Genomic DNA, 23,716 nt, shown 5'->3' with positions numbered 1-23,716 from the left:
CAGAAGCCGTTCCGTCTATATGACACACACCAAGACCACAGTGCAGCCAGTTCCCATATTGCATAAATCGGGTGTTTCAGGCATGCGGTTGTCTTATGAAACGCCTACTTGTACACGGGAAGGGATTGCATGAACGAATGTCTGGTACTCATCCCAACTTCCCCGGGTAACGGCATTGCTGTGTGAAAAGTCGGACCCTGGACCCAGAACCCAGGGTCTGGAACGGGAACCTGCATATGGCTTCAGACGATTGAAGCCTCAGCATGTTCCACAGAACAGAGTGTAGCTTGCTATCAGAGAGGTTTGAAGAGTTGCCTTCTCTCCCATACTGCTCTCCGACGTCTGAGATATTTCTAGCATCAGAATGGCAGGGACAGCCTGGCCAGCAGTACCGTCCTCCCACATCTGAAGGAACCCTCGCAGCAACAGGAGAACATGCCTTCTTCGTCGCAGGCATCATATGATCCAGGAGTCCAGTAGGTCAGACCAAACGCACGCCACGCCCGACACTCCGCGTCTCAAAAACCTCAACTATGCCGGCACCCACGGCTTCCCGGAGCACCCAGTCGAAAGCCAGCCCCTGAAACTCCTTCCACTTCTTCGTCCGGCCCGGCACGACGCCGGTAAACTCGCCCCTCGTCTTCTTCGCCAGAGCCACCTCGCTATCACCGACAACGCCGCCGTCCCACTTCTCGCGGAGATCCGACTCGGACAACTCCCGGTACTGAGTCTTTCGAAGTAGGTCCGCAAGGTGTTCCAGCGCCGCCGAGACCAGCTTGATAAACACGCCACTCCCGGGCACCGCGATGCGGAACCCACCGGACGCCGCCCAGGCTCCAGCTCCAGCCCCGACCGGGCCCGTCATGTTCCTCCTTCCCGTGCCCCCAGCCGCATGCAGCACCCCCCGCCCCCCCGCCGCCGCCACCGACCCAGCGGCAGCTCTAGCCACCGTCTCTAAGCTAATCATCGCATACCTCTCCTCAGGCCGCGCCCTCAGCCCAACCCCCGCACCCCCCTCATTCACCACGGTCAAAAACCCCCGCCCTCACCAACGCATCCACCTCCCTCCCCTCAAACAACCCTTCCTCTTCCGCCCCTTCACGATCAAAACATGCCCACCCTCCCCGGATGCGCCCTCAGCCACCCCACAAGCTCTCCCTCACCCCCTCCCCCAGCGCCACACACCCCATCACCATCCCCTCCAACGCGTGGGCCCCCACCCACCAGCTTCCCCCGGCAAAACCAAAACCTGGCCACCCCCCTTACCATCACCACCGTCCAATCCCACCACGCACCACCGTCGGGAAGCACCAACCTCCGGCACCTCCCCGCGCCGCTCCGCCGCAGCGAGCGCCCTCTCAGCAGCGGCGGGGGAGGAGGAGGAGGTGGAGGAGGAGGATGTGGATGTTCCCGAAGAGAGGAGGAGGGTGTGCAGGTGGGAGGCGGAAGTGAGCGGGGGGAGGGCGGCGCGGAAGTGGTGGATGGTGGCGAGCAGCGTGGTGTGGATGCCGCGTGCGGGGAGCGGGGGTGAACATGGTTTGGAGGGTGAGGTCGTGGAGGTGGAGGGGGGTTGTTGTTGGTGGTGGTCGGGGTTGGGATAGTGATGGGGTGGGGAATGGGGTGGGTGTGGGTGTGGGTGTGAGTGTGAGGGAGTTGGAGAGGGATGATGGGGTGGGGAGGGGGGCTGGGCCGAAGTCGTCTAGTTTTTGGTGGTGGCTTTGGCTGCTGTTGTTGTTATCGGTGTTCGAGTGCGGCTTGGATGGGGCGGTTGTCCCAGGTTTGGTTCGGGCTAATGAGGCGGCCCATGATGAGGTTGTGGAGGAGGAGGAGCGCTTTGTGGTGGTGGATGGGGCTCGCTTCTTGACGCGGGAGCCGCCGAGGATGGAGCGGAGGGTCATGGCGACGGTAGGTTTGGTGATGCTGTGTTGTAGGTTGTAAGTTCCAAGTTGTATGTTGCAAGTCGTTGGGAGTTGCCGGAATGAATCCGGGAGGACGGGAGTCCCGGGTAGTGTTCACGTGTGTTCAAAGATGTATCACGGAAAACCGCCCATCAACGCCAGGGCGCCACAAGGCAGCAGCCTCCCCGTCCGTCCCTTTCCACCTTTCTGCAGTTCATGCAAGGGCGCGGCCCACACCGAGACTTGCCACAACTGCCAGAAACATGTCGGAGCAAACTCTATGATTGGTTGAAAAAGCCCGAGGATTGTCGAATCATTTGCATCTTCAAGCTTGGATAGGGGCACGAGTCATCATCTATTTTCTTTTCTTTTTTTTTTTTTTTTTTTTTAAAAAAAAAAAAAAAAAAAGAAAAAGAAAGGGAAAAAAGTCAAGCTCCAAGTGTAAATGCCGATGAAACTTTCGATCAGAGGAACGAAATAAAAACTACTCAGAAGCTAAAAGTCCACTTCTTATGTAATTTAGTTTCTTGTTTTTTTCTGCTTTCTTCTTGCTCCCCTTTTGAGTTCAGCTTTCTTTAACCAGAGGGTATCTCATACGCTATGTAGCACACACACCAAGACCGTTTTACAACAACCACAACTCGGTTTAAAAAAACAGTTTATATTTGGGATCTATAGGAATGCCCTACTTTTAGGTACTCTGCTTTCGTCAGGATAATGCGAAATCCCATAAAGAAGACAATAGAGTACTTGGAAATGTATGGCAGCTTGGGACAGAACCATCCCCCCATAGCTCGTATTTGAACCCGATCAAACACGTTGGGGAAGATATGGGGGAAGTCGTTCGTAAGGATTTCTTAAGGCTAGCTGTGGTAGGGGAGGCGTAGGGTTGGTATACCAGACATGGAAGCCCTGTCAAATGGCTACATGTTTTTTATATTCTATTTACAAACTGTATTTGTTCTAACCGAGTCGTGATAGTTGCAAGGCGGGTGGTGGTCATGCGGGTGGGTGCCAACATGGAAGTATAAACATTTTTATTATCATTATTATTGCTGTATAAAAGCTGCTGACATGAACCCCATCACAATGCCCACGCCGATGCCGATCATGAAGTTGTAAATACCCATGATGAGGATGATCGTCACCACGGTGAAGTACTCGACAGGCTTCAGTGTCTTCCGCGGCAGCCACACAGCCTCACAGAGCAGCTCGAATCCGAGGTCAAATATGAGTACGCCGACCATCATGACAGGAATGAAGCCGATCAGCGAAGGGCCGATCAACATGATAAGAAAAGTAAACACGGCCAGCTCGATTCCAGCAAGCCGAGAGTTCCCTCCGGAGCGCATGAAGAGTAGGCTGTTGGAGTAGACGAGATAGTTTTGTATGCTACCGGCCAGCCCGGACAGGAAATTCGAGTAGCCGTGTAGCTTGAGCTCATGGTCCACGTCGACGTCATCTTTGCCCAGGTTGAGGGCGAGGGACGGGACGTTGATGGGGACATGGAGGATGGAGAAGAAGGTCAGGGCGAGCATTGTAGGGAGGCAATGCGCAATGGCTCCCCAGTGCACTTGGTCCAGCTCTGTGATATTGTCAGCCACTTCTCCGTTCCTGTTCTGGAAGAGAGTGTATATGCATCCTTACTGTACAGCGTATAGAAGTGCCACCAAGGCTCATCTGCAGGTGGACCGGTGAACACCCAACCCCGCCTTCTAAGGCGGTCCAGGTTTGGCTCGTTCAATACCCCAGTTAATGCGTAGAAGGCTGCGGGGATGGCGAGGATATATAGCGAGAGAAAATATTTGGACCGGATTCTGGGCTGGCCATAAAATAAGATGACACCAAGTGTAAGAGGGATGATCCAAAGGGGGACGGTGTCAGCCTGCACGAGGCGCTTGAGCGTGTCCAAGTCGTACTTTAGGCCGCCGTCCATCCGCGCAGTCACGTCGAATCCCGTGACAACTAGGAACCACCCGACGCCCCCGATGCATCCGAGTAGAATGTGATGGGGAATGAAACTAATGAGATAACCAGCTTTGAATTTGGCCATCAGATAGAACAAGGCACCCGTAAACATCGAGCTCAGTGCGTACGAGGTGATGGTGGTTGCGATGACGGCGTCGGGTTTGTCTTCCCCAACCGTATTGGTGATGGTGGCAGCCATGTTGTGGAAGAAGGGCACGACTTCGATCTGCCGATGGTGAGACAAGTGTTTGGTACGTTTCGTTAGGAGAATCAGTTTGTGGAAACTTACCAATTCGGAGCCAACTCCGCCCTTGAAGATGCTTCCCGTCGAAATGGTCAACTGCGAGATGATGCAGCTCACGTAGAACATTGAGATCCCTGCAGACCCCAAGTTCGCAAAGATGGGGTTTCCCAAGGGAAACAAAATCATACCTGCGTCTAGTCAGTACGCAGACAAACTAGTGTGATGCCAATGGAAACTCACCATATGACAAGGCATCCAAGATGTTGAGAAGCAGGCCGACCACGACGGCCGGAAAGCAGGCCACTGGAGCGACAACAACATTATCCCAGAGCGCGTTGCGGTCCCAGTGCTTCGGGTTGCTGACAAGAGAGAGAATGCTGGCCATTCGGCTTCCGAAAGACTCCCTCCGGGCCACGCCCTTTTGGCTTTCTAGATCAACACATTGGGCATCCTCTTGTGAGCTTACGGCCAGCAATGGCGATGTTTCGTCTACCTCAGATGCGTCTCCGCAGGCAGCCACGAGCTGGGGCTCGGCGATGGAAAACATCTTTTGCTAACTTCCTTAGGTCATAATTTCAGCTTGCCGCTTTGATCATGCCAAAATCTGGTTGAACAGCCCCAAGGGTCTGGCGATGAATGTTTGGTTGGAATTGTATAAGTTCGACGTGGTCGTGGTATGGGACGAAAGATGGGATGATGGGACGATGCAATAAAAATTGACTTTAAGCATGTGCCTAGTGGAGACGCGACTGTACAATGTCGCCTCTCGAAACTTCCACTCGGGTGGCAAAGAAAATCCAGCTGCAGGTTGTGTTGAGCTGTGTGGGCCTAGACCTGCGCGATCCAGCCTGCGCGCGGACCGTCCCACCCACCTGTGTATATCCGTGCCATGCATGGTTGGGCAATGCCTGCTCTCTCCTCATTCATACATGGCAGGTATCAGCGGGAAAGATGTCTTCATCTTCTGGCGTCATTGTGACGCGAGCTTCCATCAACCAGTAGCGTCCTGGCCTCGCGCTCTCACATAGCCATGAGGCATTGTATTTTAACCGGCAACCCGTGGGGGGATGATGACTCGATCATGACCGGTGCTGGGGTAGATTTTCGCCCTTCGTCGTGCGGCTCTCCTATGCCGGACCTTTTATCCCGTGAGAGGTTTCCCTCACCGTAGGGCACGGCCTTATTCTTCGTTGAGAGCAGGCTTCAACCAAGTTTTTGCAGGTAGCCTTGGGCTATTAATCGCTCCACGTCGCCTTGCCGGACATAGAACTGGCTATTTTTCGTCAAGTTGATAGCACTGTAGTCCGAATTAGTTCCGCCTTTTGGACTAAGGTCACTCACGACGGCTGAGGAAGGCTTGTTACCCATATTCTGTTTGGATCTCTCCCGCATCTTTGAGCACCCGCACATCGATGAACAGGTCCCTTGGCGGCTCGAGGCTCCCCGTCAAATCAATGTCGGTCCATTGCCCCTTATATGCTGATAACAGGTCCCCGTATTGTCGAAAATAGTCCTCCTCCTGTGGGCTAAGACTGCTACCAGCTCCGCTGTCCGCAGCAGCGCCATTAACGCCGCCTGCTTGTTGGCCGGCGAGGTCGAGAACGTCGGATCCGTTCCAAACCAGCTCCTCCAGCTTGTCGGTACGCGTCCGGTGGTAGGCAAGAAGGCAGCGCTTGTTCCTGCGCATGGACAGGTGGTTGACTAATAGGGTGCATGCCGTGGCCTGGTCGGTGGACGGGTCGAATGACCCTTGGAACGGCTCAAGCAAGCTCGCCACGTCCTTGTCCAGATCCCGGACCTCTCGAGTTACGGCACGGACAAGTTCAGTTTGATATGGCGGCAGATGCGTCAAGTTCTGTGTCCGTTTTGCATGTTGGACCTGTGAACGGTGTCAGTGATGATGTGAGGGGCACAGGGTTCATTCGACGAGGCGAGAGGGGGGGGGAGGGGTTGCAGACCAATTTGTTGCCTAAGTCTCCGTACATCGGCATCTTGAAAAAAAAAAAAAAAAGGTCCTGTCTTGATACTAATTCCTGGTTTGACGCGTCCAGGCTCAAGGATCGAGGCGGTTACCTCAACTTCCAAACGGTGAGAGGACAAGGGTAAAGTCGCGCCGCGTCGGGCTTCCCGCGCTGCCGCCCCGCCTGGGTAAGAAATCAATTGGGTAACACTCCTCGTATGTCCCCACCTTCCTATGTTGTCTCGAACTTGAGACGAGATGGGCAAGTTTAGTCTTATTCGCTATTCTCCTTCGGTTGGAGCTTGATCAGATTATATTGGGCGCTGGTTAATGCACCGATTTTCTAGAGTATATACCTTCACCCACGTCATGGCCATACTCAAAGTCATTCATTGTTCGTATTATTTGAGATACCTATGGAAAGCCCTTTGCCATAGACACAGCATCCACGCCGGGGATCTCATTTCTCTTGTTCCCACGCTAACCGGAGCCCAGGAATTGGCCTGGGGTGCCGTGGCAAGACTGTCATCAACCTACCTAACCCCTTGATTGCAATGCTTCGAATCCAGAAACCGCTTGGTTTAGTCTCCTCCCCTCTCGAGGCCGCGAATCACGGCTGCATTACGCTCGAACGAAATGTAACTTGATGACGACCGCCTAGACAGACAACAGAGAACCTATAGACAAGAGCGATTAGCGGAGAGTTCCACAACATCATTCAATTAATCTCGGGTCACAGGTATAAAATCAGAAACGCATGTCAATGCTGGGGTTTGTCGTCATCTGCAGGTCTTGAGGCTGCTTGGTAACACGGACCAATATAGATCATCAGGAAAAGAGAGGGTGTGATGTTGCGAAGTACGCATACATTCGAGTGGGTGAAGAAGAGTAAGTACGTACCGTTGGGAACATCGGGTTCCAAGTGTTGAGGATGCCCGCTGCCAATTGGCCATGGGGAGCTTCAAACCATCCTCCGCGCATCCAGAAAATTGTGAAAGGGAAGATGAAGAATTTGAGAATCTTGAGCTTTAAAAAGTCAAGAATGGGAGCACGGACCTGCCTGAAGCGAAAAATTTGATAAGATAAGGGGAAAGGCGTGCGCCCCCTGGCCAAAGAAACATGAACTCCTAGTGCGGGTGTCGACGAAACCTCCGACTATGGGAACAAAATGGAAAGAAAAGCCTCTCGGAACCCTAAAGTCGGTGTTTTTTTTTGGTTTTTTTTTTTCTTCTTTGGCAAGAATGAGTGGTATTGTGCTGTTTATCCGTTTTTATGGTACAGAAGCTATGCGCCCGCCACCTGGGAGATGCTCTTTTAAACTCCTTGTGAATGCTCCTTTTCTCTCACTGCGAGGTTCTGTTTCTCACCAACGAAACAGTGACCCCAGCTTAAATACAGATTATACAATTTCATATACAAATCCACCGTCGTAATTCATCAGTATAGCAACTTCAAGCCTCTTCTTTCTCGGCATTGTGCTGCGCGGTAATACTCAACCCGCTCTTGTCCTCGTTCAGCGCTACGACAGCGTTGTCGCCCGTCTTGACCTCGCCGCGAATGATCTTGTCGGCTAGACCGTTTCCGATTTGTGTCGTGATGAGGCGGTTGAGCGGGCGGGCGCCGAACTTGGGGTCGTAGCCGCGCTCGGCGAGCCACTGGCGCACGTCGTCGGGCACGGTGAGGGTGATGCGGCGGTCGTCTAGGCGCGCCTGCAGCTCCCGCAGCCGGATGTCGACGATGTCGCGCAGCGCGCTGAGGGCGAGCCGCTTGAAAACGATGAAGGAGTCGATGCGATTGAGGAACTCGGGCGGGTAGTGCGAGGCGACCACGTCCATGACGGCGTTCTTGACCTTTGGGTGGATATCGCCGTCTTCGGTTTCCTGGTAGGGATGGATCGGGTCGGCGCCTACGAGGATGTCGGCGCCGAGATTGGAGGTCAGAACGATGATGGTGTTGCGGAAGTCGACCTTGTGGCCTTGGGCGTCAGTTAGGTAGCCTTCGTCAAGGACCTGCAGCAGTAGGGCTGAGATGTCACGATGCGCCTTCTCGAACTCGTCGAATAGAAGCACCGCGTATGGTTTGCGCCGGACGGCCTCTGTCAGTTGACCGGCGTCTTCGTATCCCACGTAGCCAGAGGGGGCGCCGATGAGCCGTGAGATGGTGTGCTTCTCTTGGAACTCGCTCATATCGAAACGGACAACGGCAGTCTCTGTGGAAAACAGGAAGCTAGCGAGTTTTTTGCACAGCTCCGTTTTGCCGACGCCCGTCGGACCGAGGAAGAAGAAAGATGCGAGAGGCCTGTTTTCGCCGCTGAGGCCTGCTCTCTGCATCCGTACCGCATCCGCAACGGCCTTGAGTGCCTCATCTTGGCCGCGGACCGACTCCCGCAAAATATCCTCCATGTGAATGAGCCTTTCAGTGTGCCCGCTCGTCAGCTTCGATATCGGGATACCGGTGATTCTCGAGACGACGTTGGCTATGTCGTCGGCCGTTACCGAATCGTGGATCAGAGTGGTCTCGCCTTCTGCCTTCTCGCCTTCTTTTGGTAGCTTTTGCTCGAGGGTGGGGATGGTGCCAAATCTCAACTCGGACGCCTTTGCGAAGTTGCCATCTCTCTGCGCCATCTCTAGCTCAACCCGGGCTCTATCGAGCTCGGCTTGCGTTTGCTTGATGGCGTCGATTTCAGCCTTTTCTCTCTCCCACTTGTCCGTCAGAGCCTGTTCCTCTTCCTGGCACTTCTTCAGGTCGGCCTCGAGTTTCTCACGCCGTTCCTTGCTTGCGATATCCTTTTCTTTCCGTAGGCTCTCAAGTTCGATTTGGATCGTCATGATCTTCTGATCGAGGCTTAGAATATCTTCGGGCTTGCTCTCTTGTTGTAATCTCAGCGAGCTAGCAGCTTCGTCCATTAGATCGATTGCTTTGTCGGGGAGGAAGCGATCGGTGATGTAGCGGTTCGAGTAGGTTGCAGCGGCAACGAGCGCCCCGTCGGTGATGCGGACGCCGTGGTGGACCTCATATTTTTCCTTGATACCACGGAGGATACTAATCGTATCTTGTACCGTTGGCTCACCAACCAAAATCGGTTGGAACCGCCGGGCTAGAGCAACGTCCTTCTCAATTTGGCGGTACTCGGCAAGAGTCGTGGCGCCGCAGCATTGCAGTTCTCCCCGCGAGAGAGCAGGCTTCAAGAGATTCGATGCGTCGATGGAACCCTCGGCCTTGCCCAGTCCGAGAAGAGTGTGAAGCTCGTCGATGAAGAGGATAACCTCGCCGTTCGCTTGTTGGACCTCGGTGAGCACCTTCTTTAGCCGTTCCTCGAAGTCGCCCCTGAATTTTGCGCCGGCGATAAGAGAGCCTAAATCAAGGGTGATGACCCTCTTATTCTTGATACTCTCTGGAACAGCCCCCCGCACGATCTCGAGGGCCAGCCCTTCAAGAACGGCAGTCTTGCCAACACCGGCGCTTCCAATGAGCACAGGATTGTTTTTAGTTCGGCGAGAGAGAATTTGTATGGTGCGCTGTATCTCAGCCGACCTGCCGATAACAGGATCCAGCTTTCCCGCCTTCGCCCTCGCCGTCAAATCGACTCCATATTGTTCAAGCGCCGGTTTCTCAGGTTCGCCTCCGAGGTTCATCCGGTGGGTGCCGCCAGGTGGGTGTGGCCTGCCATTGGAATATCCTCGAGACGTAACGATCGGTAGGATGCGTAGAGAATTTGCTGCCGCCGTTAGTCGCGGGGTAACTATGAGGGCGCTTGGAAATTGGCGTTGTCGCAAAGCGCCCCTCTCAGCGGCCGCAAGACGCCGGGAAGCAGTTCTTAGGAGTTGTGTTCTGGCTTGCATTTTACAAAATCCCCTCTACAAACAGGAAAAAAGAGTTGCATTGATGTGTATGCGTTGAAGCAAAGGTGTACTGCACACCTTTAAGCCAACTTTAACATCTAGAGGCTGTGGCGATGTCTAGAGAAGCGGTCATGACCTGGTTGCAGTTGCGCCAAAGAGCTGGAAGCTCCGACGAAGCTCTCGGGGTTTCCATAGACCCACCACGCCACCTTCTGGCCAAAAAAGGCCGGACTCAGAAAGGGAGCAAGAAATGAAGAAAAGAGAAAAGAAATAAAGGAAACCGAGCAAAATAAATAAAGGAAAGAAACGGGGTAAAATAAGAAAATCTTGACTTTGGGAATTCCGAGCCGCTTTCTTGTTGTTCCTATAGTCCAAGGCTTTGGCGGCACCTACACTCGGTGTTCGGATTTTATAAACGCCACTATTTGGCAATGCATACATGATACATCTAATGCTTGTGTGTGATCGCGTGACTGGAGACAGCACCTGCATTCTGCAGAGGAGGGTATTCTCAGACCTTTTCAGCCTTGCCGGACAATCAATTCCAGTAGGGCGAGGCGAATGTCTCACATGCAATGCCATTGCTGGGCAGTCGAATGGGAATGGGAACTTGAACCGAAAGCCATGAAGTATGGAACACGGCGGTTTCCGGTCCCTCGGTAAGTTAGGCCATATTTGACCTAGCATGAACGTCATCACATCGGTAAATGAGTGAACAAACCGTAGAGAAAGGCTGAAAACCGCGAAATTGACTTTGATAATTACCAGCTGAATTTACAGGCCTCACTCTTCCCTCACTCCTCTCTCCAAACCATAAGCACATCCCCATTAGACGTCCCTTCCCCCGACCCAACGCCCCTTCTCCCCTCTAGTCCTTTCGACATGGCAGACACGACGAGCCACTGGGGCCAGACTCGGGATAACGGAAAGCAGTGAATGAACTGTTAGTCTCCCTGACGAGTGTATCAAATTGTACATGATTCCAACCCAGTTGCGCCCCTCCGTCTTTCCGAAAAAAGTGACCAGAGTTTCAGAATGAGTGTCGGCCACCCTCCCTGCTTTCATCTTCTCATTCATAAGCGGTCATCACGATGCATGCACCAACCGCAAACGATTCATGGGCTAGTCGACTGTTTGCTTAACCGGGGTTATCTGATAGAGCACAATCGAGCCACGCTTGTCTGAGGGGCGAGGAAAGCCGGTCCCCGGCGTCTCAAGGGCGCCTTAGTTTCTCGACTTGATTTCCTGGGCAAGCCAGTCGAGACCCTCGAAGAGACCGTCACCCGAGGTGGCGCAAGTGGATTGGATGTACTGCGGCACAGTTAATATCGGCAAAGTTATGCGGCAATGATACGGGGTAACGTACCCAGGTGCGTTGCCGCAGGCTGTGGAGACCGAGCTTGTCTGTGATCTCGGCAACGCTCATGGCATTCTGTAACAGGGGTCAGCAACTCGTTGGCGAAATGGCAAAAAAAAAAAAAAGGACCACTCACCGGCAGATCCTGCTTGTTGGCGAAAACCAAGAGAAGGGCGTCCCTCAGCTCGTCCTCGTTCAGCATGCGCTGCAGCTCTTCGCGAGCCTCGGGCACACGATCACGATCGTTACTGTCGACGACGAAAATGATACCCTGGGTGTTCTGGAAGTAATGTCTCCACAGAGGACGGATCTTGTCCTGGCCACCGACATCCCACACGGTGAACTGGATGTTCCGGTACTCGACGGTTTCGACGTTAAAGCCTTAAAAAGCAAATTCGTTAGTCTCTTGCTCAGCCAAGCAGGCCCGGTAAGCGAAGCGGGTTCCTCGGCGGCCGCAACGAAGGAATGGCGTACCAATGGTCGGGATGGTAGTGACGACCTCGCCCAGCTTGAGCTTATACAAAATGGTGGTCTTTCCGGCAGCATCAAGACCAACCATCAGAATACGCATCTCCTTCTGCTTCATGAGCAGGGAGAGCCATCCCCACATCTTAGATCCTCCTATGCCCATGTTGGCGGTGTTGAAGGGTGGAAACGGAGAATGAGGTAAGGTTAGGGGTGATCTGTTGAAAAGCGAGTGTAAGTGAATGAGCAAGCAATAACCTAAACGCGGACGTGATGAAGAAGGCTCGGTTGGTTTGTCGGGACGGCGTGGTGTCGTGACACAAAGAAGTCGGGGGTTGGGATGGAGGTTTAAGAGGTGATGCTGACTGGCGTGATCTGAGGACAGATATGCACAGCGCGTCGACAGGGAACGGCCCAAGGCATCCCAGGCCGCCAGGAAGAAAGACCAACAGCCCGGCGATCGGTATCCAGCAGGATTGGAGAACAGCACGCGCTGCCCGGGAGCACGAGCCGCGCAAGACTTTCAATGGTGGGTTTGGGGCCTTCCAGGGACCGGAGGTCTTTGACAGAGGGCGGCACACCGAGGCAGAATCCCGATGCCGCGATCCACGGGCGAGGAGTCGGTCGACAGAGAAAGCGACTTACTATTCCGGGTTGATCTCGTAAACAGACCGAGATGGCGACGCGGCTAATTACCGTCAAGTTGAGCGCTGGCTATGATGCTGCGATGGCGGTGTGGAAGGAAAGCCTTGGGGGGGGGGAAACGGATTGGATTTTGAAAGTTGTTCTTGGGCTGAGCAAGGCCAGGGAAGGCAGTCACAGGGGGGCGCTGGGGCGGTTCCATCCAGGAGCATACCATGGCCCGTGCACAATACCTCAAGGGCACCTTATCTGCAGGGCCCTAGGCAGAGATTGGCTCTGCTTGCCACCACCCGCCACCTGTACCGAGCTTGTACTGGGTTGCCTGGAACAATATTGGGCCGGGGCACCTCCTTTTCCCATCTGGGGGGACCAGCGGGGGCCTCGTTTTCACAAGCTGGCCTGGCACGCACGCGCACTGTCTCACTGCAGTTGGCAGCCAGCGCAGCCAGCCAGCAGGCATCCTTGTAATCCTGCGACCAGCAACCAGCGAACCAGTCTAGCGCCAAAATCGCCAAGGTGGCCTTGAATCCCTGAAGCAGCCTCCCGAAAAGGAACTCCACACAGGAAATCTGGCATCTCGACGACGACGTCCACGCGGCCACACGACGAACCATTAGGCACCATGTTTCTACGAACGGCAGCAAAGCTGCTGCTGTCGGCCAGCTTGCTGCTAGGCTCGGCAGTAGCGCACAACATTGCGCTCCCGGCGCATGGGCGCGAATGCTTCCACGAGAGTCTGCATCGCGGCGACAAGATGACGGTGACCTTCCAGGTCGGCGACCGGGAGTTTGGCAGTGCTGGCAACCTCGACATTGACTTCTGGGTATGGAATTCCACACGCTGTGTCCGGGGGACAAACATGCTTTTGTTTTCTGCTCCCCCAGAAACCCGACTGACCTGTGCCCCCTTTCTCCAGATCACCAACCCGATGGGTCAGTACGAAGCCAACGACAAGGCCGTGTCCAACGGCGACTTCACCTTCGACGCCAAGCACGACGGCAAGTACGTGTACTGCTTCGGCAACGAGCACTGGGGCGCGTCGTCCAAGGAGGTGTCGTTCAACGTGCACGGCGTCGTGTACGTGAACGAGGCGGACGCGCCGCAGGACCCGCTCGAGGTCGAGGTGCGCAAGTTGACGGAGCTGCTGGAGCTGGTCAAGGACGAGCAGAGCTACATCGTCGTGCGCGAGCGCACCCACCGCAACACCGCCGAGAGCACCAACAGCCGCGTCAAGTGGTGGAACGTGTTTGTCATTGCCGTCGTCATCGGCGAGAGCGTGTTCCAGGTCTGGTGGCTGCGGAGGTTCTTTGAGGTAGGTTGACCCTTTCGTCCTTACCTTCTCCACGAACGGGATATGAGCGGAGTGGCTAATATGGCTTGCTTCTCGAATTAGGTCAAGCGGGTTGTTTAATTTACCTTGCCTATGCATAGTGATATCGGCGGGCTGGCGCAGGATCGGGGGTCGTTCGAAAGGGAAAAGGGACCTGGTGTTTCTGTTTGGCGTCTTGGATGAAGCATGCACCATCCCCCGTGTACGGCTCTGTACGATCAAATCAATACCTACATGAAAATGGGCCGGAGGCATCGCCGCGTAGAGGGCACGCTACGATAATACGATCATCTACGATTTGACCACTTCAGCTGCCACGGCCTAGTCATTACCACAACAATGACAACTCAGCATTCTGACAACAACGATCTCGTCATTCTAATATCTCGAACCATGCAGCTTGCCAAAGGACTCGCAGACGGTACACATAAAATCGTATTTCAACATCGGTATACACATGTATAAACATCGCCATCACCCGTCTCATCAACGTCGCGCAGCATATCCTGTATCCCATGTACCCAAACGCCAAGTCCCAAACAGAAAGAAAACAACAAAACAAACGATACCTCCCCCCCCCCAATCGTATTAACGAACCACAACCCCACCCATCCCATCCCCTAAGCAGTTAAGCAGCAGGATCCCACTCCGGCACCGCCAGCGGCGCCTGCTGGCGCTGCACGGGCAGCTCGACGTCCTTCACAGGATGCAGCAGCATAGGCGGCAGGCACATGCGGCCCTCACCACCGCGCATGGTGCCAACGGTCGTGTCATTGGCACTCATATCAGCGGTCATCTCAAACTCCTCGCCGCCATCATTGTTGACGCGCAGGCCCATCCAGCGGCGGTACAGGTTGCCCGAGAAGCCGGCGTTGTAGAACCACGTCAGGCCGCGCATGTTGTGCTCGCGGTCGCCGTACACCGACGCGCGGCCGCCGCCCGAGGCGCCGTTGCGCCCGCCGTTGAGCACGCGCGCCATGTAGTCCGGGGGCCAGGCGCGGTCAACAAAGACCGGGTGGGGCGCGAAGACGGCCTTGAGGCCGTGGTGCAGGGCGACGGTGGCGGGCCACATCTCCGGGAAGGCGTGGTGCTTGCGGAAGGCGGTCTCGCGGTGCATGGTGACCAGCAGGCGGCGCGACATGCGCGAGGCCGTGATGATCTGCGCGCGCCGCGGCGGCTTGCCGTTCCCACCCGTCTCGTTGTAACCCGTAATGTCGTCGGCCAGCTTCCACGAGGTGCCGTCCGGGTCGAAGATGGGCGAGAGCGTGAGCAGGTCGGCCTCTTCGCCCACCCCCCACGTGTATTTGTCGCGCTCGTAGGTCGTGGGGGGCTGCGGGTCGGCGTCGTGCTCGAACCAGTCGGACGAGGACACCGGGCGGAGAGGGCCCCACACGGATTGCTCGGTTGCCCCGGCTCCGGTGTTGGGCTTCTCACCGGGTTTGTTGGCACCTGGGATCCCGTTCCAGATGGTGTCGGCGTTTACGGTCCCATGTTCTGTCTGCACGCGCGCCATCTGCTTGAAGTCCTCCCAGCTGCCATGCACGTGGGGGATGTAGAAGCGCGAGTTGCGCTCCCAGAGACCCTTGCGCGGCTGCTCCTTGGCCCATGATTCCATCTTGGAGAGAAGGTCGTGGTAGTGGCCTGTGTAGCGGATGTCCATCTCCCACTGCCAAAAGTGCTCGTATTCAGGGTGGTTGTAGGCAAAGTGCTGCATAGCCATCTGCAAACCACGGTATGAGCCGTGCACGGGTAGGTCGGGACCCCTAGTCCAAAGATCACGAACGCCCTGGTAAACGGCAAGCATTTGGGTCTCGGACCAGAGAGTGGCGATTCCGCGGAATTCCTCGGGGATAGTCTCGTTGATGCGGCTGCGGTAGACGTCGTCGTCGGCCCACACGGGGTTTTCTACCGTCATTGCGCACTTGGACGAGAAGATGAACGTCATAGCGGCCGCCGGAAGAAAAGCGACAACTCTGAAATCAAGGCTCTGAGGTTGACAATGTTCCTCTTCCCTCCAGTTGAACTCGTCCCAGCTTCGGAGGACAAACTGCGGTTCTAGCAACGTCGCCGTGAGCCTTCTCACTCGCGGGCTCGGCCTGCTCGGTCTGTTCGACCTGTTCAGTCTGCTCAACCTGTTCGACCTGCTCGGCAGAGTCACGGGCCGCGAGCCGAGAAGTCTCCAGGCCCTCACCGATGAAGAAGCCGCGGGGAGGGGCATCACGCACAACCAGCGGCTTGAACCGCTCGGCATTGGCCTTGTAGCATTGCCGTTGCACAGCAGCCCAGTCGATATTGCGCCAATCAACTTGCTTGGTCGACCCCCAGACTGCATCAGCGCCTTCCCGGTCGCCATGTTCACCCAAGCCGAGGCCGCCGGTCCGGGTGGAATAGCCGTAACCATACGGCCCGTATCTGCCGAAGCGGTCAAAGCAGATGTCCTCAGGGAGCGAGAGCAGCTCATAGGAGCCGAGAATGTTATCCGGGAAGCCGTTGGGACGGCCCTGCAGGTAGCGGATGGAGGGCGCCTTTAGCGTGTTGTGAGCATCCAAGAAGCACTCGTGGATTCCATCTGCAATCTTTGGAATACCGGCCGCGGGGTAGTCGGCAAACGCCTGGCTTGGCGGCACCGCCTTCTTCTCAATGGCGGGTTTTTTATGCTCAGGTTCCCTCTTGCCTGGCTCCTGTTGCTGTTCTTGTTGTTCTTGTTGTTGTTGCTGCTGCTGCGGTTGGGTTGCGTTGTAAGGCCCTTCCTCCTCGAGCCGCGGGTACTGCGGTTCGTTGTCGGCCAGAGGAATGACGGACTTGACGCCACCGTAATATCTGGTGAGGAACTCGAACTGCTCCCATGGGGGCGGTTCTACAGGCTTCTTCACAACTTTGCCTTCTGCTATCCTCTTGTTTTCCACCTGGCTAGCTCGGATCAGGACGAACATAAATATGATAATAGTCGAGATCATAGCGAGGCACAGGTACCGGATGACTTTATTTGGCAACCGGTAGAGATATCTCCTGATGGGCCTCCGGCGGGCGGCGACCACAGGCCGCTTCTTGGGCAACATGAGTGCCGCCGCAGAAGAGGTGGAGGACGATGTTCGTCTTGAGCTTCCGGAACTCGAGGTGGATGAGTCGGTAGTGTTGCCATCATCGGAGTCGTCGGATTCGTCCTCGGAATCCGAGTAGCGCTCCTTGACTGGAGATCGAGAGGTGCGAGGCGTGCGAGGTTTGCGCGCCCGGGAAGGAGGCAGTTCCCTGTATAATGGTAGTTTGGGTGCCTTTGTTTCCCGGGCCCGGAAGAGGTTGAAGGGGAGCAACCCCATCCTGGAGGGCGAAGCTACGGTTGACTAACAGCAAAATGTGTTAACTCCAGCACATGACGAGAAGAATGTGTCTTGTATCTTTTAAAAGGGAATTGAGGGGTTCTTACCAGGCAATCAAGGAAAAACAACCCCAGGCTCTGATCGTACTAGCACCCTGCGTGTCTCAAGACCGTCCTGCTAGGGATGATGTCTCAACTCCAAGGACTCGATCAATGTTCAAGACGTTGAATCGTCAAAAACACAATCCAGTGAACAACTAAGGGGCCATTGGGAGGTTCTTTGGCGGAGAATGCGGAGTGTCTCGAAGAACTAGAACAATTGACCCGAACTTGGTTTCAAGCAGAAGCGGCGCATCCTTCTTCCCGCTGATTGGCGGTTGTTGTCAGCTCTGTCGTCGTCTCATCGAGGCTTGGTTGCCCAGCAACCAGCCTTTTGGAGGTGGGGGGCATTGTCTTGGCCATCCTCGGTGAAGATCGGGCAGAACACGACAAGCGGATTTTAAAATCCGGGGTTAGACTGTTCAGCGTCGAGGGAAGTGGGACCGCCCAGAGGAAGGATGGAGCCACTCTTTTCTCGGTCAGCCAGCAAGACATCCAGATATGGAGAAATGACGTTACGATGGAAGTCCTCTCCTCGACTCCCACGAGACTCCATCGCAAGACTCCCTTTCATTCTGCCTTCCACGCTTCTTTTTTTTTTCGACTTTTTCGTGTAATTCATCAATTCACCTATTTTCCGCCCGCCTTCCATCTGTGATAATCTAGACTGTCCTTAATTGCCGCTGTAATCATCTTCGATGGTCGAGAGAATGCCAACGAAGCGGGAGGCGCCAACGACTGCAGTCGCAGGTGCGAGGATCGCATTGGATGACTCGAGCATCAAAAGTGGTGCACCCCAGAGAAAGCGCGCCAACGAATCGGCCTCCTTCTCGTTTGTTGAATACCGCATCAGCTGACTACTCCGCCGCTCTGCCCGCAGAAAGCCAAGTGATATCGACACCTCGTTGCCTTTGCCGATGCCCCTGGAATTATATGCCTAGACATATTTATTGTATGATTCTGATAGATAAGATGGCTTAGAGCTTACGGGCTTTAGATCTCTCACACAAGCGCTCCTATCGTAGCTTGGCTCGCTTGGTTCGGAAGGCCAATCCCAGGCTAGGCAAAACGAAGCGCTGCGGCGTTGGAACGTCATTGATCGTCGCTGTCATTCTGTGGGAGACCAGATGGTGGGATGAGAGTCCCTGGCAACCCACCTTCTCCCCCCTCCTCATCCTTCCTAGCTCTCTGGCATTCCTGCAGCGCACCTTGTTCCGGGCGCTCATTGCATGAGGATAGACAAACCACACTGCCGCCGTCCCTCATCCGGTACGCGTGTATCACTATTACACAGGAGTCATCTGTACCCTTCAGAGCGGCTCTGGTAGGGGGACAGGCTTAGGTAGGGCACGTGGGTAGTTCGATTCTGCGCTGTTCGCCCTCACACGGGTTTCCTACCCGACGCTACGTGGAGGAAATGGTTCCAATTCTTGGTCTGTCTTGTGGACAGTCTGCCGAACCATGCTGACCGCTGCCTAGACCTTGACGGACGGATGCCGCTTGGCTGTAATGTGCTCCCTTATTTCCACCATTGACACATCGATATCACCCCTCTCTGTGCGTGGCAAACCCAATGCGGTGATCTGCGATAGGAAGCTTGATGCGCTCTGCATCTAAGCCATCTTCGTATCACTTCATCCCATCGTCGTCGGTTACATAAACTATAAGAGAAAGATCCTGTAACCTCTGTCGATCCCCTTTTGACCCCCCTCGTACTCTCTCCCCCTTAACCACTACCCACTGTCGGAGTGTCAATGTTGCCGCCCACGCTCGAACTTCTTCGCCTTCTGTACCACAACCACAGCAGAAGCACACCTCAAGAACAGGCCCTATCAACGTCTACACAATGTCTCTCACCGTGACCACCGAAACCCAACAGGGGGCGCCGCATTCAGAAGAAAAGGCTCCGGTGGCCGTGAACATGGTGATCCGGCAGGACCCCTTCTACATCACGCTGGACGCCGCAGCCCTGCTAGCCATCTCCATATTGCTCGTGCTCGGCATGCACTTCATCGAGCGGCTGGTGCTCGAGCTCCTCATCATCCTCGTGCCCATGGCCCTACTCATCCATAACGATTACCTCAACTTCCTCAAGCTCGGCCCCGGCGGCACCCCACCCACCCCTTCCGGCTACGCCCGCCTGACCTGGTACCGACTCTTCACCCTCCGCGATCCCTTCAGCGCACCACCCGTCGACCCCTCCCAAAAGCCCGCGGCCGGCATCCTGTCCCAACTCCCCTACCGCCCAGGGCCCCGACCCGTCGTAGCGGGCCTCGCGCCGCAGCGCCAACTCAACCAGCACGGCGCCATCCCCTCCTCCAACCGGCTCCGGGCGGCCATCCAGGCCGTCACCCAACGCCTGCCCGGCGACTTCGTGACGGCGACGTCCTGCCTCGAGAAGCACGGGTTCGCGCTGTTCGCGCGGCACCCGGTCAACGTGTGTGGCAACGGCGAGGTGTGCCACATCCACACGTCGGACCGCTCGATGCACCTCAACCTGCACCCGGACGACATCCGCGAGGTGCTCGAGAAGGGCTGGGGCCAGCGCCACCCCATGGCCTGGGAGGGCTGGGTGCGCAGCCCCGTGCCCAGAACCTTTACCATGATTTATGCGCCGAGGGGTGAGTTCTTTCTTCTCCGTTTTTCTTCTTCTTTTTATCTGTCTACCTACCTACCCTGTCTTGACCGTTTTTCTGTCCTTCTCCTCCTTTTCCTGTTGTGCGATGAGATTGACATGTGTGGCGTAGATGAGAACGACTTGAAGATTGTGTGCGGCATTATCGAGGCCGCGATTTGGTACACCACTGCGAGGAAGGTTGATGTGCAGCTTGCGCCGGAATCCTAAGTAAGGGGGCGGTTGGGGTTGGGTCAGGTGTTGGCTTTCAGGGGGCGGTTGTGATCAAGGTTGGCGGGGAAAAGCTGGTTCAGGAGTGAAGGCTGCATTTGGTGCTTTATGACTTAGAACTTGATCTAGGTGGCTAGTTTGGATGAGGGGGGGGAAGTGCTTCTTTTACCTAAACTGGGACTAGGCGTTTATGGAAATAGTACTTTCATTCTTTACAGAGCAGATCATGAATCACCTCGTTGATCGTGGTATTATGTACAAGTCCGGGAATCAGCACACCCGCTGATGAGAAGCTGCCATACTTTTTCAGTCTAAATGCTATGGGTGATCCTCTAAGGAGAACAATTGATAAAGAGGTTGATACAAATCGTGAGTTGTCATCAAAATACTTGCGTCTAACGATCGGAGTTATCAGCTCAACGGTATAAACAACCCTCAGGCTATGGCAACCTCTCCCAGCGCTGTCTAAATAGTCACTTCTTCTAATCAGAAACGGAGAATGGCAATCACAGCACGCTGACGGACATACATTGCGCATAACACGGAACCCGTTTGCAGAGGTTCACATCCATCCACACACACACAAGCGACACGTTTCAAAACAAATCATTTCCTACTCCTAGCCTTCCACCTCCCTCGCCTCCCCTGTAACTGTCTGTTTTGTTTGTATACACGAACGGACCTAAGAAGAGGTCATCGAAACAAATGGTTTACAATACTCATCCTACCACCCGCCACCCTTTCAATTGATTTAGATATTTCCTGCACAAGCCTCCGGTGCAATTCCAACATGCCAGGACACAGGCAAAAGGAAAGAAAAAGCAGGATGCTATGCTTGGCGGTGTTTTCCCTCCCTCCTCCACTGGTACCACACAGGCAGATTAGCGGATTGAGATACTTCCCTTCCGTCCTCTCTCCGGCCTCGTCTCTTCGCAGTTGCCACGGCTGTGCTTCCACATTCCTGACTTGATGCAAGATCCAAGATATTGGCAATTCCTCTTCCGCCGCAACGCACAACGCATCAGAGCTTCCTCACGCGTTGTTGAGTGGCTTAGCTTAGGCGACGACCTAGGCAAGCACTCCGGTTTCCCAGATGCTTCAGCCCTTTAGTAGACACGCTTCATGGGCGGCACGGGCTTGCACTCGTTCTCGTCGAGGGTGGTGCCGATGACGCGCCGATACGAAAGGTCGACCTTGCCGTGCGGCTTCTTCTGCCAGCTGAGCGTGTGTTTCATCCAGTTCTTGTCGTCACGGTCGGGGTAGTCCTCGCGGGCGTGGGCACCACGCGACTCCTTCCGGTTGGCAGCGGCAGTGGCAGTCTGGGTACTGTTTCATTTGTCAGTGTCAAATTTTCAAATTCACCTTCCCACCCGCAGATCAGATCACTTACGCGCAAGTGAGCAGGTTGCGAAGCTCAAGAGTCTCGACAAGGTCCGAGTTCCAGATCATGCTGCGGTCCTTGGTGCCGACCTGCGAGAACATCTGGTCGATCTCGGTGATCTGCTTGACACCCTCGTCTAAGCTCTCCTGGGTGCGGAAGACGCTGACTTCCCTCTGCATGGTCTTCTGCATGGCAAGGCGGATCTCGGCGGTGCTCTTGGGGCCGTCGGCGGTGCGGACCTGGTCGAGGACCTCGATCGAGTCGGCACCGGCATCGGCTTCGATGGGCTTCAGCTTGGCGCCAGGCGTGAAGTTGTCGCGAATGGTGTGCGAGACGGCACGGCCGAAGACGACCAAGTCGAGCAGGGAGTTGGCACCCAAGCGGTTAGCACCGTGGACGGAGACGCAGGCTGCCTCACCGCAGGCAAAAAGACCAGGGACAACCTGGTCGTTGCCCTTCTCATCCACAGTGATAACCTCACCAGTGTAGCGAGTGGGGATACCGCCCATGTTGTAGTGGACGGTGGGTAGGACGGGGATGGGCTGCTTGGTGACGTCAACGCCGGCAAAGATACCAGCAGTCTCGGAGATACCGGGGAGGCGCTCAGCGAGAATGTCGGCGGGCAGATGGCTCAGCTGGAGGAAGATGTGATCCTTTTCGGCGCCAACGCCGCGGCCGTCACGGATTTCCATGGTCATGGACCGCGAGACAACGTCACGGCTGGCAAGATCCTTGGCCGTCGGCGCATACCTCTCCATGAAACGCTCACCCTCCGAGTTGAGGAGGTAGCCACCCTCACCACGGGCACCCTCGGTGATCAGGCAACCGGCGCCGTAGATACCAGTAGGGTGGAACTGGACGAACTCGAGATCCTGGTTGGGCAAACCGGCGCGGGCGACCATAGCCATGCCGTCACCAGTGCAGGTGTGGGCCGAGGTGCAGCTGAAGTAGGTGCGGCCGTATCCACCAGTGGCCAGGACGGTGTTGTTGGCGAGGAAGCGGTGGAGCGTGCCGTCCTCCTGGTTATAGGCGAGGACGCCACGGCACTCACCGTCCTGCATGATCAGGTCGATGGCGAAGTACTCGATGAAGTAGTTGGTGTTGTGCCTGAGCGACTGGCCGTAGAGGGTGTGAAGGAGAGCGTGGCCGGTACGGTCGGCGGCGGCGCAGCAGCGGTAGGCTTGACCACCCTTCCCGTACTTTTGAGACTGACCACCGAACGCACGTTGGTAGCTACCAAACCTGTTAGCGCTCAAATTCCATAGCCTGGACTGACGCCAACTTACATCTTGCCATCCTCGGTTCTGGAGAAGGGGCAGCCGTAGTGTTCGAGTTCGATAATGGAGGCGGGCGCCTCACGGGTCATGTAGTGGATGGCGTCCTGGTCACCGAGCCAGTCGGAACCCTTGACGGTATCGTACATGTGCCATCTCCAGTCGTCCTCGTGCATGTTCCCAAGCGCGGCGTTGATGCCACCTTGAGCGGCGACGGTATGACTTCTTGTGGGGAAGAGCTTGGAAATACAAGCAGTGTTGAAGCCAGCCTCGGCTAGACCGAAGGCGGCACGCAGACCAGCGCCACCGGCACCGACGACGAGGGCGTCGTACTCATGGTCCTATTTCACTCCCCTGGTCAATTCCTTGTTCTGGTCCGATGGTGAGGGCGAACGTTCGCTGGGGTGACGTACGATGACCGGGTACTTGCTACTGAGGAACGGTGATGCCTCCTTCGCACGGAGCGGCCCGTTGCCGAAGACCCGGGCTGCAGCCAGAGAAATAACATGTCAGCCCCCGCTCTTTGCCCGCTATATCCAGAGATCCGTCAACCTACCAGCCGGCCGTGTTGTGGAAAACGCGCGGGCCGGGTTTCTGGAAGCACGCGAGAGCTATCGAACGGACCTCGGGTCAGCCAAATCTGGTGCGAGAAAAAGGAATCTCGCGCAAACCAGCTACTGGGCCATGCGCAATGAATGGGAGGGGTATGCTACTCACCGTCGGCGCCGTGGCCAGGCGTCTCCAAGCCATTGAGGATGCCATTGTCATCTAACGAGGTCTGAAGGGGGAGGTGGTGGACATCAAGGAAATAATTTGAGCCTCCTTCATGTCTCGCAGTTGCTCGCCCATTCCAAGTCCCGGTTGCACCAGAGCTGTTGGCTGCTGGACCAATCAGCGAGGGGTGATTACCCGAGTTGCCGGCGAGGCCCGCGCCCGGTGGGCCAAGAGACGAGGAGCGTTCAGAGGCTCAGCAGGGAGACCGGAAGGAAGGCAGGTGGGGCAGCTGTCTGCCAGCTCGGCAATGACGAGGGGTGCATTTTACTGATTTTCTAACTCGGTGTTTCTCTAACTTTTTTTTTTTTAAAAAAAGTACCT

At 55.5% G+C, this 23,716-nt stretch overlaps 9 protein-coding genes across 9 annotated transcripts; 3 read left to right on the top strand and 6 right to left on the bottom strand.

Moving 5' to 3' along the window:
• Window positions 1–263: 263 nt before the first annotated feature.
• Window positions 264–1,531, top strand: CHGG_01649 (uncharacterized protein; the record flags this gene model as incomplete). The annotated part of the gene is made up of 3 exons (XM_001220869.1): window positions 264–301; window positions 454–738; window positions 985–1,531. 3 exons carry the CDS (start codon window positions 264–266, stop codon window positions 1,529–1,531), a joined length of 870 nt encoding a protein of 289 aa, XP_001220870.1.
• A 1,416-nt stretch (window positions 1,532–2,947) lies between these two features.
• CHGG_01648 (uncharacterized protein) lies at window positions 2,948–4,657 on the bottom strand (the record flags this gene model as incomplete). The annotated part of the gene is made up of 4 exons (XM_001220868.1): window positions 2,948–3,483; window positions 3,546–4,092; window positions 4,156–4,244; window positions 4,351–4,657. 4 exons carry the CDS (start codon window positions 4,655–4,657, stop codon window positions 2,948–2,950), a joined length of 1,479 nt encoding a protein of 492 aa, XP_001220869.1.
• A 656-nt stretch (window positions 4,658–5,313) lies between these two features.
• On the bottom strand, window positions 5,314–6,101 carry CHGG_01647 (uncharacterized protein; the record flags this gene model as incomplete). Its single annotated transcript, XM_001220867.1, has 3 exons — window positions 5,314–5,407; window positions 5,475–5,989; window positions 6,069–6,101. The coding sequence occupies 3 exons, from the start codon at window positions 6,099–6,101 to the stop codon at window positions 5,314–5,316; spliced, it is 642 nt and encodes a 213-aa protein (XP_001220868.1).
• Window positions 6,102–7,521: 1,420 nt separating this feature from the next.
• On the bottom strand, window positions 7,522–9,912 carry CHGG_01646 (uncharacterized protein; the record flags this gene model as incomplete). The annotated part of the gene is made up of 1 exon (XM_001220866.1): window positions 7,522–9,912. The coding sequence occupies one exon, from the start codon at window positions 9,910–9,912 to the stop codon at window positions 7,522–7,524; it is 2,391 nt and encodes a 796-aa protein (XP_001220867.1).
• Window positions 9,913–11,136: 1,224 nt separating this feature from the next.
• CHGG_01645 (ADP-ribosylation factor) lies at window positions 11,137–11,900 on the bottom strand (the record flags this gene model as incomplete). The annotated part of the gene is made up of 4 exons (XM_001220865.1): window positions 11,137–11,223; window positions 11,279–11,344; window positions 11,406–11,650; window positions 11,744–11,900. The coding sequence occupies 4 exons, from the start codon at window positions 11,898–11,900 to the stop codon at window positions 11,137–11,139; spliced, it is 555 nt and encodes a 184-aa protein (XP_001220866.1).
• Window positions 11,901–12,998: 1,098 nt separating this feature from the next.
• Window positions 12,999–13,697, top strand: CHGG_01644 (uncharacterized protein; the record flags this gene model as incomplete). The annotated part of the gene is made up of 2 exons (XM_001220864.1): window positions 12,999–13,199; window positions 13,293–13,697. 2 exons carry the CDS (start codon window positions 12,999–13,001, stop codon window positions 13,695–13,697), a joined length of 606 nt encoding a protein of 201 aa, XP_001220865.1.
• Window positions 13,698–14,334: 637 nt separating this feature from the next.
• On the bottom strand, window positions 14,335–17,023 carry CHGG_01643 (uncharacterized protein; the record flags this gene model as incomplete). The annotated part of the gene is made up of 2 exons (XM_001220863.1): window positions 14,335–15,753; window positions 15,821–17,023. The coding sequence occupies 2 exons, from the start codon at window positions 17,021–17,023 to the stop codon at window positions 14,335–14,337; spliced, it is 2,622 nt and encodes an 873-aa protein (XP_001220864.1).
• A 1,944-nt stretch (window positions 17,024–18,967) lies between these two features.
• On the top strand, window positions 18,968–19,966 carry CHGG_01642 (uncharacterized protein; the record flags this gene model as incomplete). The annotated part of the gene is made up of 2 exons (XM_001220862.1): window positions 18,968–19,742; window positions 19,869–19,966. 2 exons carry the CDS (start codon window positions 18,968–18,970, stop codon window positions 19,964–19,966), a joined length of 873 nt encoding a protein of 290 aa, XP_001220863.1.
• Window positions 19,967–21,072: 1,106 nt separating this feature from the next.
• Window positions 21,073–23,371, bottom strand: CHGG_01641 (uncharacterized protein; the record flags this gene model as incomplete). Its single annotated transcript, XM_001220861.1, has 6 exons — window positions 21,073–21,292; window positions 21,357–22,580; window positions 22,634–22,962; window positions 23,035–23,108; window positions 23,178–23,232; window positions 23,339–23,371. The coding sequence occupies 6 exons, from the start codon at window positions 23,369–23,371 to the stop codon at window positions 21,073–21,075; spliced, it is 1,935 nt and encodes a 644-aa protein (XP_001220862.1).
• Between the last annotated feature and the right edge of the window lie 345 nt (window positions 23,372–23,716).

Source organism: Chaetomium globosum, genomic scaffold, assembly GCF_000143365.1.
Source record: "Chaetomium globosum CBS 148.51 scaffold_1 genomic scaffold, whole genome shotgun sequence".
Classification (NCBI taxonomy): Eukaryota; Fungi; Ascomycota; class Sordariomycetes; order Sordariales; family Chaetomiaceae; genus Chaetomium; species Chaetomium globosum.
Note: the sequence above shows the minus strand (reverse complement) of the source record. Positions and strands in the feature narration are given on the sequence as shown.